General features: G+C 38.1%; 2 protein-coding genes across 2 annotated transcripts in view; both read right to left on the bottom strand.

Annotated features, from left to right (window-relative positions):
- Positions 1-20,770, bottom strand: part of LOC134800248 (uncharacterized oxidoreductase TM_0325-like) — a 220,776-nt gene that overhangs the window by 29,147 nt on the left and 170,859 nt on the right. The gene's annotated exons all lie outside the window — the stretch shown is intronic.
- LOC134800282 (optomotor-blind protein) overlaps positions 1,244-20,770 on the bottom strand; it is a 140,373-nt gene continuing 120,846 nt past the window's right edge. Inside the window, exons 6-10 of the mRNA XM_063772792.1 lie at positions 12,001-12,159; positions 10,686-10,762; positions 2,657-2,790; positions 1,894-2,218; positions 1,244-1,561 (exon numbers count right to left, since the gene is read on the bottom strand). Of these exons, the coding sequence (XP_063628862.1) occupies positions 1,327-1,561; positions 1,894-2,218; positions 2,657-2,790; positions 10,686-10,762; positions 12,001-12,159 (930 nt within the window). The 3' untranslated portion in view covers positions 1,244-1,326. The remainder of the gene's footprint in view (positions 1,562-1,893; positions 2,219-2,656; positions 2,791-10,685; positions 10,763-12,000; positions 12,160-20,770) is intronic.

A 20,770-nucleotide genomic window follows, 5' to 3' on the forward strand; every position in this document is an offset into this window, starting at 1 on the left:
ACCTACGTGTAGTGTTCGATGTTAATGTTATGGGATAAGTCGGATTTTTTGTGGAAAAAATATGGTTTTGCAAGTATCTCCCATAATAATTGTATTAATTTTATAAATTAAAAGTCTAAAATTTAAGGTTTTTAACAAATAATGTTACGCTACTTGTAAGAACAATAAAATCAGGCCTGTATTTTATTTAAATGGGTAGGAAAAAATACATGTATAATTTTTGTTAACCTATATAAAATATAAAAAAAAAATTTTAATGCTCTCATATAATGTAAAAATCACATAAGACGCTCATAAAATCATATTTTTTCCGTCAAAAATTGTCGACCCTAAGGTAATGAAACATAAATACCATGCGCTTCGTAGAGTCCTATTAGACAGCAAACTTTTAATATTTGTGTTGTTTGATAAATTCGGTTATATCATAGCGTTAGAACATATTATATTTCGATATAACTGTGATGCTTAACTCAGCACATAAATTCACCAAAAATTTAAATTTTGTAGTTATGTACAAAACTATTATTATTTATATTGCAAGTCCGTTATCGTATTATCCGGAATTCGGTTTAAATGAACTTCGTTAGTAATTTCATTTATACATTTTATTGAAAAAAGGGTTCCTTTTTACCTATAGGGTTGGAGTCTGTCTTTTGAGAGGGTAAATCTTTATTAAGGTTACAATTTGTCATAGAAGTCTAAAAAGCGCATTGTGAACGGCCCGTCAACAGTTTTCTGACGTCACAGTTCACGTTGAACTGCCTTACAGGTGTCTAATAACCTAACTACCTAACTTAACTATTTACATTCAGTATACGAATATCGACCCGAATAGAACTCGACAGAAAAAAATAGGAACGATACAAAAAAGCCGCGCCTGGCTGCATCTATTGGCATCTTTACTTGATATCATTGTATTAATTGAAAAAAAAAAAACGAATAACGATTTGGCTAAATTGGTAATACACAGACGTTATAAGAAAAAAGTTTCAACAAAACTGTTTAACTTGTCCTGGAGTGGCACTAGTGTATTTATTTTCCTTAATTTCATGTATTGTCATGTTTACACATATTAAAAATGTTTCATAAAGCTTTCAGAAAATAATGTTAATTGAACAGGCGACCATAGAGCGATAGGCGCGAAATTAAAATTTTCTGTGGGACGATAACTAACTCTTCGCGCCTAAATTTTTTAAGTTTGGCGCTCTTTTCTAATCACGGAAATAGCTTGACAGAGTTGTATAATGCTATCATCGAAGACACGAATAATGCACCAGGCGTAGCTACATCGATATAAATACACGGTATTTACAACGCTCTTCCGAGTCAGTCCTGCGTCTCCACGTCCAAGCCGTTGACCATCCGTTCGATGCTCTTCAGGTCCGACGGCGGGGTGCCCGTGGCGGTGGCCGTGGGGGCGTCCGGAGGGGGATCGGCGGAGGCCGCTCGCGCGGGGGGCGACCCGACTCGCGGCCTCGCCGGCGACGAGCTCAGACTCCGGGCTCGCGGGGCGACTTGCTCGAACGCGGAGCCCAAGCCGGGTAGAGCGTAAGGTGCGAACCTGTGAGAGATGAATGCCTTTAGTGATCAAAATCTATACCTGAGTTTTTTTTATGGTTTGTAAGGTTGTGGCTTTATAATTTACCTAGAAAAGAGTAGTAAATGTAGTATAAAGGCGTTCTGATTGCAATCTCAGCAGCGGTAAATTGGCGATGTCACTGTTAAACGCATTGACAAATTGAGTGACAGATTGAATGTTCTAATCGCTTCAGCAGTGATGCTGCTGCAGTCGCTATCTGGATGCTACCTTAAAATGTAGTGGGACATTTTTTCCTCTATTTTTTGTAAACAATTTATTCTAACACTGAAACCACAACTCATTAACACACAAACCTGTGCGTTTTCCCTATCGGAGGCGCAGGCAATGCAGGCGGAGGTGGCAGCGAGTACTGCTGCAACAGCGGATGCAGGTTAAACAGCAGACCCGGCGGCATCTGATGCGTCGGGAAGAACGGCGGCGGGTACAGCGACGGCGGGTACAGGTAGGGGAGTAACGGGGGCTGCACAGGGGGGCCGAGAGACACGTCGGGCGCGGGCGACGGCCGGGAGGGGCCCGCGGGAGGGGAGGAGGCGCGCGCACCGCCCGAACAGGACGAGTCCGAGCCGGCCTCGTTGACTTCTTCGGCGCCGGAGTCGCCCGCGGTAGAACTGAACCAGGCTGCAGGAAAAAATCTTATTTAAGTTTATGAATAATTGCCCCAAAAAATACCGGAGTATTCCATCGCTATCTACAACAAATTAGGGTTAGATTGGGTTGTGGAAAATCACAAATATGTTAGGAATTTAATTCCTTGAATTTTGCCTCCATCAGGTTTTAATGGTAAGTTGATTTTGATCCTGATTGGTGTATATTTTGACTGGTTAAGAAACAGAGTGAGAGTTCGAAAGTTTTCTGCGGCACGAAGACTTCTTAATAGCAGCCAAGTTGCTCACTCACTAGATAAAAGTCCAATAAGTTCTATCTTAGGCCCTTTCGATTGGAAGGTGTCAGGGTAGCCACTTTTGATAACATACGAGTATGCACACATTAAAACGAGTCTATGCGCTTTTCTCCGACGAAATTTCTTTGGATTAAAACGAGCAGGAAGTTACTCACATGTGCTGGTGTGGTGTGTGCTGGACGGGGCCGGCGGACTCGAGGGGCCGCCGACGTCCAGAGGCCGCTCGTCGTCCTCGTCTCGGGGCTCCGAGCGCGCCGTCAGCAGCGCCTGCCTGCGGTACACGGACAGACTACTCGTGTTATCATTGCGAAATTTTATAACAGAAAACTTATTTTAACTAGTATAACCTATGTACCTATGCTAAGGGCTCATTTAGACGATTTTAGTTACATTGCAGACTGTTGGTTACGTCCAATTCAAACGACCGATCAAAACCCTTAATGTAATGAAACTCTCACGCGAGTTCTCGCATCGTGTACATGAGCCCTAACTATCGCGATAACCGAAGACAATTTTACTACAAATATACTTTGACCACAGTTAGTTTTAAACCCTCGGCATGCCAGTGTTACTTTTCACTGGCAATAGGCTAAATATGGATAGAGTTCTAGCTAAAACCGGAATAAGAATTAGATAAATGTCCGAGTAAAGGATTTTTCTACTTTCTGCTTCTTGTTTGTATACGATTGACACTAATATTTATTGATAATCTTATAGTAAAGGATGACTCACGCGAGACCGGGCCGTGCCCGGGCCGAGGCGTCCGACAAGTCATTTTCTATGACGGCTGATCGGTGAACATCACGTGGTGCTTTCCATAGAAATCGAAGCGCCGGAAGCTCCGGCCTGGCCCCGGCCCGGTCTAGCGTGAGTCATCCTAAATATTGCTATCAAACCTAATAATATTCTTAAATATTCAACATACTACACCTAGCACATTTTTCTTAACCCTAAAACGGCGAAAGGGCAAATTGCCTTGGGTCGAATTTCGCTGTCATTAGGAGATGATTAACCTTTTGCGGCCCATTACCGAAATGTCAACCGTTTGACGCCCCCAAAGTGCACACTGTCATTTTAAAATTATTAACGCGGTGCTGTCACGTACCATTAAGTATATAGTTTGCGTTTAGGGCTTTTATTTTTAGCGTTTTTAAAGGATCTTATTAAAAATGTCTTGTTGTAAACATATTTTAAACGAGAACGTGATAAGACTGGTAAGGCTCATGCATTTAAGGGTAACTAAGGTATCGTTTTCTAGTTATCTCGAAAATATTTCACTACTAGCAAAAAACCTCTCCATTACCAAATAAACTTCAAACAAAACTATTTTAGAGGAAATACATCTGCATCCAGTAAAAAATGTATTTAAAAAATCTAAAAATTTTAACCTAATAAGTATCGAGATACGTTATTCTGGTAAAATGCAGTTAGATTTACTGTTGAATGACATACCATTTTGTTGTCCGAACAAAACACAATTAAAGGATGACTCACGTTAGACCGGGCCGTGTCCGGACCGGAGCTTCCGACGCTTATTTTTCTATGACATGACAGGCGATCACGTGACGCTTTCCATAGAAAACGATGCGCCGGAAGCTCCGGTCCGGACACGGCCCGGTCTAACGTGAGTCATCCTTAAAGGTGATTCCTATGCACGCATCAGTTCCATAAAACATACACTTAAGTAGTTTAGTTAGCCGTACTCCCAAGTCGCCTAAACGCTCCCAAAACATTTGAAAATAATTTCCATGACAATAGTGCACAATGATTTGCTTTCGGCAAACTCATTGTTTTAGGGTTGCCCGCGGTCGCCTGTATTAACTCGTCTCATTGTCGCTGATAGAATTTAATTTGGGCCACCCCTGCGGTCTAGGGTTGACGATGGCGATTTTAGAGTTTTAAAAAGCTACCAGTTTTGTAAAAGCGGAATCAGTTAGAGATAGTTATTTTCTTAGGTTCCACTCGGGCATCTCGGGGCCTCTACCAGTACGGCTACCACCAGTTTTGACATTGACATAACGCTCACGTTTACGTAACTTACTTTCTATGCATCTCGCTCGCACTCGCATATGCGAGCAATAGTGGAAGCGAGTTGTACAGAAAGTAAATTACGTAGACGTGAGCGTTATGTCAATGTTAAAACTGATGGTAGAGGCTCTGTACCATGAGTCACTGACCGTGTCACAACTGACATAATACGCTAACGTTTACATAATTTACTTTCTATACATCTCGCTCGCACTAATATTGATTCGAGTACGAGCGAGATGCATAGAAAGTAAGTTACGTCCTCCAAACTGGTGGTAGCCACACTGTTTTGAGAAAGCGGAATTAGTTAGAGATATTTTCTTAGGTTATTTTCACTCAGGCATCTCGGGGCCTCATATTAAATAAATAAATATACTAGTGGCTCTGTGAGCTGTAGACCTCGCGAGCAGAGCTTGAAATAACATGGTGCTAAGAGCTTTAAATACACCGTGTTTTTTTTGATTTCCGTTAATTTCAAGGGTGCATTCCTGAGCTTAAATCAAGTAACTTTCTCAAAGACACCGATGTTCTAATTAAGTCCATTTTGGAGATAATCCATAATTTATTTTTTTACTATAAGGCCTCTACAAGCGTGTACACTTGCCTTAGGGCCGGCTTACATATTGATTAGTGTTTAGAATGAGTTCATACATTTGCTACTAAACTTAAGTACAATCTCGGTCGATTGATGTACGAAATGACATTGATATGTCACAGATTTCAATTGTTTGGTTGAGTTAAATGTAATGCCCGTGTTACAACAACGCTATATGCTACATTTAATTACTTTTTAAACAAAAAAAAAACAAAAAAAATTTTTTTTTTTGAAAATTAACTATGCCATTTAGTTCTTATAAACGTACTTAACTATACCCCGAAGTTAACGGAATTCAATAAAAACACGGTGTATAGTAAATTAAAGAAAAACAATACGAAATTTATGTGTAAAAAAATACAAAAAGTTATAATATCCCAGCATACAATTACTGGGGATCGAACCCAGAGCCTCTGTGCAAACAGAAAAAGCGAACGTTTACAAACTGAGCCAAATAGTTCTTAGATGGGTTGACGAAATTTAGCTACTCCTTCTCAAATTAAAATTAGTTAAAATTAAATATCTAAATACCGCCTAAACCAGCGATAATTTTTTTCTGCATTTTTTGCTATTAACTCTGTAAACATGTTTCAAAAAGAAAAAAGTCTTATGATATCGATACGACTATTTGTTTAGGCGCCAGGTATCACGACTCCGCCATTTTTAAAAATTTCCAAAAACCGGATTGACAAAAAAATTTTATTTAGTCATAAAATTCGGTCACAAAATTTCACGAGAATCGGTTAAGAATTGCGACCTGTAGAGGAGAACATCCGGACATACGAAAGCAAAATGCCCGAGTCAAAACGTAGACCTTCGCTTCGCTTCGGTCAATTAAATAAATATTATAGAACATTTTTACACAAATTGCCCTAAGCCCCACGGAGGAACGCTCTAGAATTTAGCATGAAAAAATATATTTATGCTGCGTTAGGCATATCACATACAAATAAACTTCATAAAATATGTCATACATACATCTTTCGCAATAAAAACTTGAGTCTTTCGGTTTTGTAACACAGTCATCTTTAATGTATTGTTATTTTTACACACAATATGCTTTAATGCAATATACGCTGCAACTGGGTACCAAAAATCTTACTAGTACCTACATATTTGATCTTGTCTCTATAATAGTCAATCTCTACACATCTTAGAGGGAAAGCGCGCGAGGAACAATCCCAAACCCAGGCGGATTGCCAAACGCGCTCCTTATGTTGTAAAATCAGATTGCACGGAGAGCAATTGCATTTAGTCACGCGAACCTAAGCTTTGAGAAGACGGATAAAAATGATAAAAATGTGGCAACCCTAAGTTAAACTGTCGGCATTAGGGTGTTCGCGTTACAATGTAAACTCTAGGGGTGGCTCGCCTTGTAATTTCACCAAATTTCATCCCGCTCCGTTCCCCTCGCTTTTTTATTGATGCCCTGTAGTTTATCCCTAAAGCTCGGATGATGAATTTAGGGATTTGATTATCTTTGGTGAAGTTGGGAATCATTGGTTAAATGTAAGCCTTGTAGGGTGGTAAGTGATTCTCTCTAGGGTGAGACTTCCTTGGTTTATTCATTTGTCAATAAATATGATAAACATAAAATCATTTCAATTTGCTTTAAGAAGATCAAATCGGATACGGTGACTTTTTGAAACATAATGTTTTTTAAATAAATAAACATAAAAAGTCTTGAAAATACGCTTGATAGACTTTGTTAATTCTTGCCTAATAACCCAATAGAAACTATACGAGTGCAAAAATTCAACGCAACGAAGAAAAGTTAATTCATTCATGTCATTCTTACTGACAGTGGCTGGCCCGCATTCGTTAAAAAAGTACCATGAAAATTTAAAAACAACCATTAAAATATAAATTCGTTCCATATTCAAGCACCCATAACCACCAACATCTTGGCAAAGGGCATCACGGCGCGCTGCCCACACGTCCACCCGCCACAAAGGGACGATGAAATATGCTCGGCATGTGTCCTCCGAGCGCGGCGTTTGTCAAAACGCTCACGTTTCCCGCCCTTCCGGCTGGCGGCCATTTTGAAAAAAGAACTTCCGGCATCCGGCTCATCCGCTCTAATTCGGAAGCTGCGGCATGAGCGCGTCCGGTGCAAAATGTGTGAGTGAATTAAAGATTCCTTACGTGTAGCTAACGTAGGCGGTTGAAATATAGATTTGTACTAGCCATACCTATACCTGTCAATTTAAGACAAGGTTTGCTATAGGGTATTTGACTGTATTTATAATAAATTATTTTACACCATGCGAGAACTAAAGCACCAGAAGATTAATAGAGAAACGTAGACAGCAGTTATTTTTAGACACAATTTCTATTTTAAAACCCGTATAAAACTATAAAGAGTAGGTAATTTGATCGTGACGTCACATGCTAGTGTTTCATATAAATTCCATAGTAACAAAATCGTTTTCACAGTTCGAAAAGAGAAATTGATTTGACTTGTAGTCAAATACCCTATTCTTGGCGTTCTTGGCATCGAACCCAGATATAGGGGTGTGTTTTCGGATTGGCTTAAATACGTTGCGTGGATCAACTTTTTCTTTTTAATCTTCGAATTGAGGGTTAAATTAGATGTACATTCTAAAACATGTACTTTGTTACTGTTGTTTTTTGGCTGACAAAACTGAATAAAAAGAAGAAATTATAAACACGATTTATTATTATTATTTACAACGTTATTAGAAATAGACAAGGTCCCCACATTTGTGAATAAAAAAATATATTTATGTGACGTCATTAAATCTAATTCAAAACACGTCAAAATAATGAATTTCCAGTAAAACCTGCATCGGGTACACATCAGACCATAATTGCACCAAATAATTAGAAAAACCTGCTAATAGATATCGCGGGTGGCACAAACCATAAAAGTCCCCCGACTGGTTCTGCCCGCTTATAAACATTAACCGCGCTCGTAATTCGCGAGACAATGTCTCGAGCCAGTTTCTTACACAGTATATAAACAGATACACAGTAATACATACGCAATATGTATAACTGACATCGGGATCATATACATAATATATGAGAGTTACAGGTAGATTCCCGCTCTGAGGTAGATCCGGCCTTCTCTTTACCGTAAAATATGTTTGCAGGCAGATATATATTTCGCAGTTAAGTATCTGGGGGGACAAATAAATAAACATCTGGGGACAATCATACACAGATCAACCTAGCCCCAAACTATGCAAAAACTAAGTTTTTCTTAAATAATGTATGGTGGTATATAACACACTCCGGAACATCCCAGCGTCAAACAAAGGATGTGATAGAGGAAAACCTCTAAACTCCTTAATAATTCTCCAAAAAAATACAGAAGTGTGACTGAAAGCTGAACGCCTAAGCAAAGTGTACGGAGCTGTGTATAATGTAACGCGCGAATGACTGTTTTTTTACAAAATTACCTACATAATATACCTATGCTAACCTTTTGAACGCCGATATTCCAATATCTCTTAGAATTAAATCAATCGGATGAGTTCAAACTAGGTCAACGCGGACCAGGTACACAGTTAGCCAAGTAGCCGCGGGCACCGCGGCCCGCGTTAACCCACATTTTCGCTTAAACTGAAAAACCCCATAATCCGATTTACCTATTCATCAAAAGAGCTAATTGAGTTCTCGTTCGAAATTCAAATACGTTCGCGGAACCTATCCTACGGGTAAATTACGCCGCGAAAAAAAGCAAAGCTGATTTTATCGTGGAAATCCAATTTTCTCCCTTGCACGCTAAAGACGGTTGAAAAAAGCGGCAAGTCGAATGACTCCACCATTTTGAGCCGTTACTCGCCGTGTTTAAACTCGGAACACGAATAAGGAGGCGCCGGATTGGTTTAATTTGAATTTGGAAGGCGCTGGTGCTGCCGCTGCGTTCGGAAATGTCGGCACTTGCTCTAATTAATTCGAGATTCGGAGATAGGAGGCTAATTTCGTTAGCTGTTAACTTTGCTTAAGCTGCCGGCGGTTTTTGCCTTCATTAATCTTACAGTGAGCTTTTAGTTGCGTTGCGCCACCTACCGTGTTTTTTGATAATTGAATAGCTATTAGCGTAATTGTGTTTTCTAATGCGACGTGTCCCCTCGCCTGTTTATCTTATCTGATAGATAGCGTAAGCTTTATCTTATAAAACTTGACTGTTTTTTCTCACGATATATTGATAAGTTCGTGGCTACGGGCTTATAATTAAAGCGTTAATTGATAACCTGAGATTTAGTACGATTTAAAGTGCTAACCGGTCGTTAATATATCACTTTAATGATATTTTCTAAGAACTTTTGAGATTCATTATTTCTTTTTAGAGCGAAGTTAACATAGCAAATTCTTTGACGAAGTCTATAACTAACTCTACTTAAAACCATGCTTTTCATGTTTTTCAGAAACGACGATAGTCGATAAAGTAGTAACACGACAGCAAAGGCAAAATAAAAAAGTAAGTATCCACCTCACAATGGGGTATTTTCCTACTAGTCAAATCAGTTACTTTTTTAGAACTGTCAAAACGATTTGCTAATATGGAATTTATATGAAACATTAGATCGTGACGTCACGGCCAATTCACCTACTTTTTATGTTTCTATCCGATTTATTAAATAGAACTTGTGTTTAAAAATAACTCCTATCTGTGTTTATCTAATAATTATCTGGTGCTTTATTTCATGCATGGTGTAAAATAATTTATTTTAAATACAGTATAATACCTTATTAAAGACTTCAATCGCATCAAACCCATACCGTAGCTAACTAACCCAACTGAGACCAAGAACTGTTGTCAACAGGTTCAACATTTATTAAAGAAGTGCCAATATCAATATTTTCTGGGGGTGTTATGCCGTTTATTAAACTATCTTGTCTCAGAACTCATTAATTCAAATAATAGTCACACCTAAACTAAGATATTCGAATTGGTTTAGGACCATAGTTGGCATATTTTGAACTATAGTTGCGTGGTTTTACGGTACCTGTTTTAAAAGTACTATCCGTAAAAAAATAAGTTTTTTAGCCTGAAAAATTTACCTCCGATGAATCAGCGTGCATTCGGCGTGAATTCACGAATTTATTTAACGTACTGGGAACCGGTGCATATCTACTGGCTTCGGAAATATGTATACCGGTAAAATTTTAAGTCTCGTGTCCATGCAGTAACTGAATAAAATCCAAACACTTAAATATATATACATATATGTTTTTTTTTATTTCATCAGTGGCGAGCAGTCGTGTTGGAGGCCAAGACACACTTTGGGTCGCTGCGCCAGAGGAGTAAGTAAGTAAGTAAATTTTTTATTTATTGTAACTATAGGAGCATATGATATTTATTTATTTAATCGTTATTCTGCAAAAGCAAAACTTATCGCATGTAAAGCGGACTTCATGCCAAAATGTATTCTCTACCAGTCCACCTGCTTCCTCTTTCGGCCTCCTCTTTGTTTAATATTTGTCTATTGCAAAATTTATCTAGTGACCTATGTACAATTGTCATCTTGACTAAGCCCCCAGGATATGTACTTATATAAAGGAGCATGTAGAAAGGGATAGATACTTACTTTTTCTCTCTCTTTCCCGCGCCGGTGTCTCTGAATCCTTTCGCGAAAGGGTTGTTGTCGATCTTCAGCTGCGTTATCTGAAAATATCAAGTAATATTAGTACTAGGACTAAAAGTTGTCTAGGAGACATCGCTTTTAGTCGGTAAGCCTGCCTATGTTATCTGGCTTTACTTTTATTTTGTGTTCTGTACCTATTAAGGTGTGTAATATAATGCGTTAATTCTATGTAATTGTATGAGTGCCGTTTTCAAAATGAAAGTTTCCTTAATTTCTTAATGAAGTTTTCCTGAAATTTCCGAAAACTTGTTTAACTTTATTTAAACTTTCCTCAGTCGCACCTGTGTAAATTCTGTAGTTACATCTGATGTAAAACTAATTCCAATGGTTACAGTGTTTTCGTGCAACAAATTCCAAATTCAAATTGGGTTGGTGCAAGGTGGGGTCGTTTTTTTCAGTAAGTTACGTTTAACCATAACTGATCTTCAAATTGCTAAATTAATGTAAGTTTTAAAAAAAAACCTAAGCTTAAAGAAGCTTTTTTAAATTCAACGAAAAATGGAAATGGAAACTTCGACTTCGGTAGCTAAGAGCAATTGGGCCGGTGTTCCAAAAGGTCGCAATTAGGCGGCGATATTTCCCAATTTTCCTTAAAATAAAATATTTGTAATATAGTCGTATAGTCTGCTTGATAAAAAACATAACTGACCTTCTCATTCTGGTAGGCGGTGGATACATCACATGGTTGCATGTGATGTATCCATTGAGGATAATGCAGACCTCCCCCACTTGATACGGTCTTCAGCGTCATAGGAATATGACATGGGATATGATGGTCTATGGTAGTTTGTGTCGCAGCTTTTACCAGTTCTGTCCAACGGGTAGGCGACCGATTCCACTCGACGGACGATGAGACACTTCAAACAGTAAAATAAACTGACCTTCTCATTCTGGTAGGCGGTGACCGCGATGAACTCCGTCTCCTTGAACACGTACGTCCTGAACGTGGAGTAGGGCAGCTTCAGGATGTCGTTGGCCCGCACCAGGTGGAACCGCGGCTGTACTTGTGCATCGAGTTCAGGATCGTCTGCGTGACACACTTCCTCAGTCGTTCACTCTTGACACTGCGGTCATGGTTGCATGTGATGTATCCATTGAGGATAATGCAGCCCTCCGCCAGTTGCTACGGTCTTCAACGTCATGGGAACATAGGACTATGGTAGTTTATGTCGCAGCTTTTACCAGGTCTGTCCAGCGCGTAGGCGACCCATTCCACTCGACGGACGATGAGACACTTCAAACAGTAGTATAAACTGACCTTCTCATTCTGGTAGGCGGTGACCGCGATGAACTCCGTCTCCTTGAACACGTACGTCCTGAACGTGGAGTAGGGCAGCTTCAGGATGTCGTTGGCTCGCACCAGGTGGAACCGCGGCTGGTACTTGTGCATCGAGTTCAGGATCGTCTGCGTGACACACTTCAAACAGCTTAGGAACTTGATCGGAGGGCTTATAATTGGAACAGGTGGTATTTTGAAGGGCCCAGTCCAGATGACAATCGTTGATAGAACACGCCATAAATAGTGTAGGTATGGAAATAGTCACGTGGGTTTTCGTAACATCTGCCATCCCGATACATTGTTTCTTTTCGTTTGGCATTTGGCGGTGTAAGTACGATTGTAATCTTGGCTAGACCCTCTGTGGTAGGTATGACTTTTTCTGTCTCTTACTTGAGAATAGGTTTTTGCACTAGATATCAAATGTAATTTAAGATTAGGAATGTATAATTTGATATTTCATTTATTAGAAGTTTTAGCATTGCTTCGCACGAAGAGGCCATTTATAGAAACTAAAATAGAATGAAATGTTTTGTCAAAAAATTACGAGACAAGATATGCTCTTTGTAAATATCTGGCAAAAACCTTTCTTGTGGCTTATAACATAACTAATTATACCCTAAATATATTACAGTGGTAACAAAATTATCACATAATACCTAATAGTTAGATATTGGGACTGAAGTTTTTAAAATATGCCAAAACTGCAAAAAAGCTAATTCAAACGTTTCCTCACAGCCAACGCACGTCTCTCTGACTAACGAATGTCGATTCTGTATTTATATGATGAATGATGATATTAATCCACCGAGTTGCTAGTACTACCTAATCATATAACACGTTTCGACTGTTACCTATATTCGCAGTAGTCTTGTAACACTACATAATCGATGTCTGCCACATTTCTCTTTATTTCACCAACTCTCGCCACCCACACAAATCTCGCATGTCAACTCTGTTTAATGATATGATGGACCGCTCTAGTTATTTTCATCTACTCTGTACTCCTAGTGTAAATTTCATTCGATAGCGTGACTTGATGTACGCGTTTGCGTTAAGTCTTATTCTGCATGGGATTTTCGAGTTTCCGAAACGTCCCGATTGGCGCGCTGTTCAAAATCCCATACAAAATGAGGCGTAGGTAACGCAAATGCAGACGTCATGTCACGCGTCACGCTACCGAATGAAATTTACACTAGGGGTTCTGTTGCTAGTACTGCTAGTAGTTAATATACTTATATAACACCTTTCGACTTCTACCCATATACGAAGTAACCTTACGACAGTGTATAATCGATCACCTACAATTTTATTTCATCACCGACACTTAATTTCCAGTTGAAAATCGTCGTCAAATTGCGTTCGATCGCACACGAAGGCTATTAAGTGGCCGATATGCGAGGGCGTGTACTATAATTACCTCCACTATGTATTTATAATTATACATAACTTGAGACGAAAATTGGTCTTATTTACTGAGATATATAAGGAAAGCTGTCGGCAAGACACCTATATCTACGATTCTTTCAATATAAGATCAGGTTTAACTGCTTTAACCTACTTCCAAAAGAGGAGGTTGGTTATTAACTAGATCCTATTATCATTATCATCAGAAAGGAACCTTGACCCGCGCTCCGGGTTTTTCCTGGTGCAAAGGCTGTCCATCGCAATTCAACGCGGTAACGCATTACCGTTGCCAGGGAGGTTTTGGGATTATACTGAGCAACTTTTACTATGGGACCAACCGACCAACCCCGAAATCGCGAAAAATTATTTACCCTGCCATAGAAAATGAACCAGCCAAAGTATGAAACAGCCAAATTTTTTTTTCGCGATTTCAGGGTTGGTCCCATAGTAAAAGTTGCTCAGTATAATCCCAAAACCTCTCTGGCATCGGGAATACACTTATTTTTTGGCCAGCCTATATAAGTATGTATACTTATCATCGCCTAATAGCACAATAGACATAATACAAGCTTTGCTTAGTTTGGGGCTAGGTTGATCTGTGTAAGATGTCCCCTGAATTCTTTTTTTTAATACGCCGCAAAACTTCACATTTATGAACTTCATACATTAACTACGTTTTTCAACTGACGGCTTTATCTATGCGTTCTACTCAACTGGGCACAGAAAAAAAAGTACATGTGAGTCCACACTTTATTTAACTGACGATTACATGTTACTTTTTTAATTAATTGCAGTGTTTAAGGCCGTTCGTCACTGGAAAGGTGAAGGGAGCGCGATTATTTTGACTTACGACGAACGTACGGGTGGGGTGATAATTGAAATATTGTGGTTGGGCGCTTTTGACGTGAAAATTAAGTGTTCATGTTTTTAAGACACTGAAGTAATATATCAAAAGAAAAAAACATACTAAGTGACTAATGTAGGTAATACAAAAAACTGTACTTTGTAGCTGTCTACATGTAAACATACAAATTGAAAGTCTGGGCTATCGAAGTTCGCAGATTGGGGACATCTTTCTCTGTCACTCTAATTAGGTACGCCTTCATTGGAGTAAAAGAGAAAGATCCCCGCAATTTCGGTTTTCGCGGTAGGCCCCTGTATCGCTGTTGTAATAATCGAGTGACAAAGCAAAACTTAAGTCAACTTCTCTTGAAAATGACTGAGCTGTTCTGCATAATTTTTCTATTTTGCTTGAGGCCATTGATATGTTTATCGTAGAAAGACACCCTACAAAAACGGAAGTCTTATGTCACCTGTCGTAAAATAAGTAACATACCGTCCTAGACTGAAAAACAATTATAAAATGAGAACCAATTATAAAGCCCGGCTGATATAAAATATTTTTTACTTGTCAAGATGTTCACAATTCTAATAATTATAGAGAGAATTATTATAATGCGCGAACTTAACAGACATCTCTATAATACCCGCATCGCAATTTACAATCGAAGGCGCCCTGAGCACCTCAGGGTGCGTAGCCAACATGCCAATCGTTTACGCTCCGTAGCGAACGAAACGCAGCTGTCTGTCGCACTTATGCGGCCGTATTCGAACAATGCTTCTAAGAGATCACTGCGGTCCGATAACGATCTGTCCATGTCATTTCTTCAACCAAAAACGTCAATTTTCACACTGACAGATCGGTATCGTACAGCAGTTATTATTCGAATTGGGCCGATGGAAGACTGATAGTGAGCTTAGAGCATTTAATAACTGGAGTCGTCTTCAAGAGCATGCCCCTCTGCCGAAAAACTTGCACAATTGTGCAAACTTTTGTATGGACTGACATGGCTATTTGTACGTTACGTTCAAATCATGTAGAAATAGCAATACATTTGACGTCCCCTCCCGCGCAAAAATCGGCAGACTTGTTTCGGACAGAAAATGACAGCCATGACGTCTCCAGTTACTAAATGCTCTAAGATAGAAAGTGATGACTACGCTACGGAGCGTTAACGATTGGCATATTGGCTAAGCACCCAGGTTATTAAAGGTGATTATCGCGTACGCTGTTGAATGTTACATGAGGCGATGACCATCTACCGCCGGCGCCGCCGTTATAGGAAGCTAGCCCTAATTGCCCTATTATAGTGCATCGCAATTTCTTTCCAATTGCAGTTATCGATTGGATTGTCATTGGTATTTAGGTTGCTATTAATTAAGAAACGAATACGGCGAATGAAACTTTGTCAATTAACCAAACAATACACGCCCAACTATTTATTTATTTAACCTTTATTGCACAAAAGAAAACCTTACAGTACAAAAGGCGGACTTAATGCTATGAGGCATTCTTATTTTACAAAAGCGATATTTTTTACATGTGGTCGAACGAAATTAATGCATGAAAGCATCTATAATGTGCTTTATGATACTTTAGCGGACCAAATAAATAAAATCTATAGTTCAACCATAAAATTCTGCATAAGATGCGTGTATAGTCCGACAAGAAATTGTAGAAAATTATTGAGGGCGCCACTTCTTACGTAACTGTCACATTTTTGACGTAAAATGCCTAACCATGGCAACAATTTAGTTTAAACATTTCCATTTTATTTAATTTCTACTATTTTATGTCGCACTATAAATATATGTATTTTTGGAACGTTGGATTGTAAAGATGTCATTTGAACTCGACTGTACGTTATCGGGTCGGTCAAATATCAAGTTAAACAATCCTAAGTAGCTTATTGAATTGGACTACCTACTTACAAGAAAAACTGCCTCGTAAAGTAAAATTATGTGGGGCCTTTCCCACCCTTCCGTAAGCGCCGGGTGTAGTTTTCATAATGTTATAGATATTCCTAATTCCTGCCACACTTTATCTAACCTCTGACTACTGATAAAATATTCACCGCGTATTACGTACAATACGTCCGAAACTCGGCGGTTTCGGTAATGATGGTGTGGCTCAAATTATAGTGCATTAGGCCTTGCCGTAATACAGGGTTGGGAGTGTCATGTACTTACGCGGAATACGGAAGATGTGTTGGGGTGCAAAGTTGCATATAGATATTTTTTTGTGAAATTAATCTTTAATATGTGTGGTGCTTAAGATTCGTGGTTTCGATTATGCTGTATCGTTCGCGAAAAATATTACTTAAGTACTAATAATAAACCTTCGGTCAGGACACAGACAATTTTCAGTAAAAAACTCATATAAAGGGCATGACATAGCCACCATTTCGTTAATCTACTTGATTTCTAGAATATATAATAAGCTTAAGTTAAAATAAAAATATTTTTTGAGAGATAACGTTTGTTTATATATAAGTTTAATAGCTATGCTACTTGCCACTAGATGGCGCTAGTTTTAGCTGGAACACATTCATCTTTTGTACTTAAGCATTTCTTAAAACTATAATTACAAAATACATAATATTTGTAATACTTTTCATGCTTTTATGTTACTTACCTACTTGTAATATTTGTAATTATTATGATATACATAATTAACTCTTAAGATTATTTTTTACTTTAACGGGACTTAATTGTGTACCTAAGTATACTAAAAAAGTTTAAGTACCTCACCTACAAGTACAATGTATAGTGTAGTTATATTTTAAGCCACATGCAAAAGTAAAAAAAACGATACGACAACAATGTCACTGTGATCTTTCTAGCAAATTTTAGTTCACTTAAAATTTAAATTTAGCTACTCGCAATAATAAAAGCTCTATGTAAAAGCGCAAAATTAAACCAAATCGGATGAAATGAAATCATATTTTTCCAACATCTAACCCGCCGCGTCTGACTCATTCTTGCGTCATCTTAATTAGAGACAAGTTTGGTAATTCTTTTATGAGCCGTGTGCGTATCGAAAGCTCAGTGAAGTGCCGACGCTGGCGCCATCTCTGGCCAGTTACACGTAATCTGTCTTATTGGCTTAGGGCTGGGTGAAGAGATATCGATAATTGAGGTAATTTAATTTTGAGACATTGCCTATGAAATCCCAGTAAGGGCATTTATTTTTGTGATGAGCATAGATAATTTGTTCTTATGTCATGGGTGTTTTATATGTATTTAAGTATTTATCAACAGTTATGTATTTGACTTCACGAGCTGTCGTGGCTTCCGACCTCCGTGGCGACCTGACATAGACCGACTGACTGACTGACTGACTGACTGACATATGTACATATTTGGAACTATGGACATTTAAATTCAAAATTAGACATTACAACGACAGACGACCAGACAGACTGTTCACGAGCCTTGTTGAGATCACTGCGGGGCTTAGCCAATGGGTGAAATAACGTCCTTTAATATGTATTTATTTATTGCTTTGAGTATCGATACTGTGTGTGAGAACTATGTAGTTCCAACTAATGGAAGTAAGTACCTAACTATAGTTTCTGTGTTTATTTACATATTGAAATATTTTATTTTTATTTTATTTTGTTTATTTATGTAAAACACCGGATATGACGGGACTGCAATTGCATAGTCAAGATTTGTAAATATTTAACGTCCTTTTATACAAATTAGGTACATTTGTTCATTGCAAGAAGAATACCTAATTAAATTTAATTATTGGTAATGAATAAAATTAATGTGACATATGTAAAACTGAATTTTGTCCCCTACTGCGTATTTTTAATTGCTTTAACTAATTAACAAGCCACAATAAAACAAATCAGATCACAATAACAACAAATTTAACAAACTAGTCCCGCTATTCATCATTCTTCTAAATCATTCCGACGTTAAGAACCGAGTGATTATTTTTAATCGATACTTCAGCATCGATAGCGGACCACACCGCCGCTCGATTTACATTTTAATATGTTGTCCAACCGTAAAATAAAGAAATTGGAGGAATGAGCAGTGCCTTTGAAAGGACTTAAATGCCAAGGACTTTAAAAGACATACGATGTTTTAGATGAGACCCGAACGATTAAACTCTATCACGATACTCGTAATTATTTATATTTTAATGCTGGCTGGAATGAAGTCGCCGCTTCGTTAGAGGAAAAAGTGATGTCATATTGTCGGTGGTGTATGAAATGGCGAGTGTTGAATGGATATTATTGGGTATTGTTCGATTATTTTCCAGTGGGATTAAACTCTAAAAACTCTGGGTTGGAAGGTCAGATGGCAGTCGCTTTCGTAAAAACTAGTGCCCACGTCAAATCATGGGATTAGTTGTCAAGCGGACCCCAGGCTCTCATGAACCGTGGCAAAATATTACAGGGTTCTATGTTTCACTTTTATCGAACTGAAAATTGAACATTATCATAGTGACATTAAGTCGAATTTAAACTATCTTGAAAATGTAACATAGAACCCTGTAATATTGGGGCAGCGAAATGCTGGGATGACGCGGGGAAGAAGAACGATAGAAATATAAAAAGATTAAAAAGTAGGTGAGTGGACCGTGACGTCATTGTGTAATGTTTCATATAAATTCCATAGATTTATAAGGCATAGATTCCTAGTTCGTACACCCCCAGTGAAGCCATTTCAAGTGCGACGTCACGTCACACTCGCATCATCGTATTCGAACGGCCCTCGCAGTACTCAAAGTCAAATCGGTGTGTGTACACCTCCCGTTTAAAAATCAAAAACTACAGGAAAGATGGTTGTTTGTACAGTGAATGGGTGTCACAACACATCATATAATAAATACAAACCGCTTAATATTACATTTCACGCGTAAGTATCGAGTTTAATGTGATATTTTTACATAATCGTAAATACAAAAATCCAAATTTTCGTCAGCCGCCATTTCTTCTAAATGTTGCCAGTGTAGTGAATATTTTTTCCTCCAAATGGGACATGACGTCTACATTCTAAAATAAATACGCTCCATTAAATTTCATTGTATAATTATAGAAAATTATAATTAAGTTAATTATTTAGGTAAGTATTTACTTTTTTCTTATTTTTATTTTGTGTCATGTTCGTTTCAGTTTTCTGACTGATCTACTTCTGTCTGCGAGATGGAAGGAAAAAAATAGACTAAATCGGAATGACGCAATATGGAAACATTGGAAACGGACTAAACACAGTCGAATATGCTCTGTCCTATTTAAATTTATTCTTATTATTTTATGCACATTTGTTAAATAAATAAAAATAGTAAAAACTTATCAGCTATTTATTTAATCCTTATTTCACAAAGTACAGAAATGCAACAAATCCCAAAATAAACAAAAAGCTTTTGCTACAAAATCGAATCTACACACTTCCAAATTATTAATAACCAAGTGTGATGTTGTTAAAATTCCCCTACTTTGAGAGAAGTAAATGAATACTGGCAACATATTTTGTATATATGTGTGTGTTTGCTCAGCGTAAAACACGAGCGTTCCACGCACACATCGATCGTGTTTCGGCTTCACTTTTGGCAGGTTAGCCGTATGGAGACTATCCGTCTATGCGTTATTAGTTTAAGATAAATTCCTTATTTGAAAATCGTTTTGACAGTTCTAAAAAAGAAACTGATTTGACTAGGAGAATACCCTATTGCACATGGTGAAGGAAAATTCTCCTTAGGTATAACAACTTTTACCAAAGTTTCTTTCCCACCATCACTCCATACACAATAAGAAACGCAACACCGTTTAAATGGACGGAAGCCGTACCGTAATCAAATGGTTTGTCAAAATTAAAACAATTTAAACGAATCAAGCAGCGATTTGTATGGGGGAGACGCAATTATGTAATAAAATGTTTAATGCAATTACGGGCCGAGATATATGCTGGCTGTGTTATTGTTAGTCTATTTATTATATTGTCTCGCGATAGTTATTCATGAAATAAAAGGAATTAAACGGATTATATCGCTTATAAAATAAAATATTAAGCCGATACCTATACGTCCCACTGCTGGGCACAGGCCTCCTCTTAGGGCTTGGGCTATTGTCCCCACGCTGGCCCAAAGCGGATTGGGGACTTCACATACACCTTTGAATTTCAATTATAATGAATTTAAAACACATCTCGACGTTTCGAACCCTTTACAGCGTTCGTTGTCAACGGTTGAATGAGGAAAAACCTCACCTCACCTCAGAAATAATGGAAATAAATTTTAAGGCTAGTTATACATACTTTTATAAGTCGCATAAACTTTCATAAGTTTCTGTGGCGCATCTTAGTTTTAAGTTCTTTGTATTATGTTTTTGTGATGTGTAAATAAATTAAAAAAAAAACATGCGAATAATGATTCATAAAGCTAGTTATACATTACAATTATTTTAAGTACCTAACATTACTATTGAAATGTCCACAATATTGAACAGTACGGTCTTACAGTACCTATGGTCTTGCTTGTTCCTTTATT

Source organism: Cydia splendana, chromosome 19, assembly GCF_910591565.1.
Source record: "Cydia splendana chromosome 19, ilCydSple1.2, whole genome shotgun sequence".
NCBI lineage: Eukaryota > Metazoa > Arthropoda > Insecta > Lepidoptera > Tortricidae > Cydia > Cydia splendana.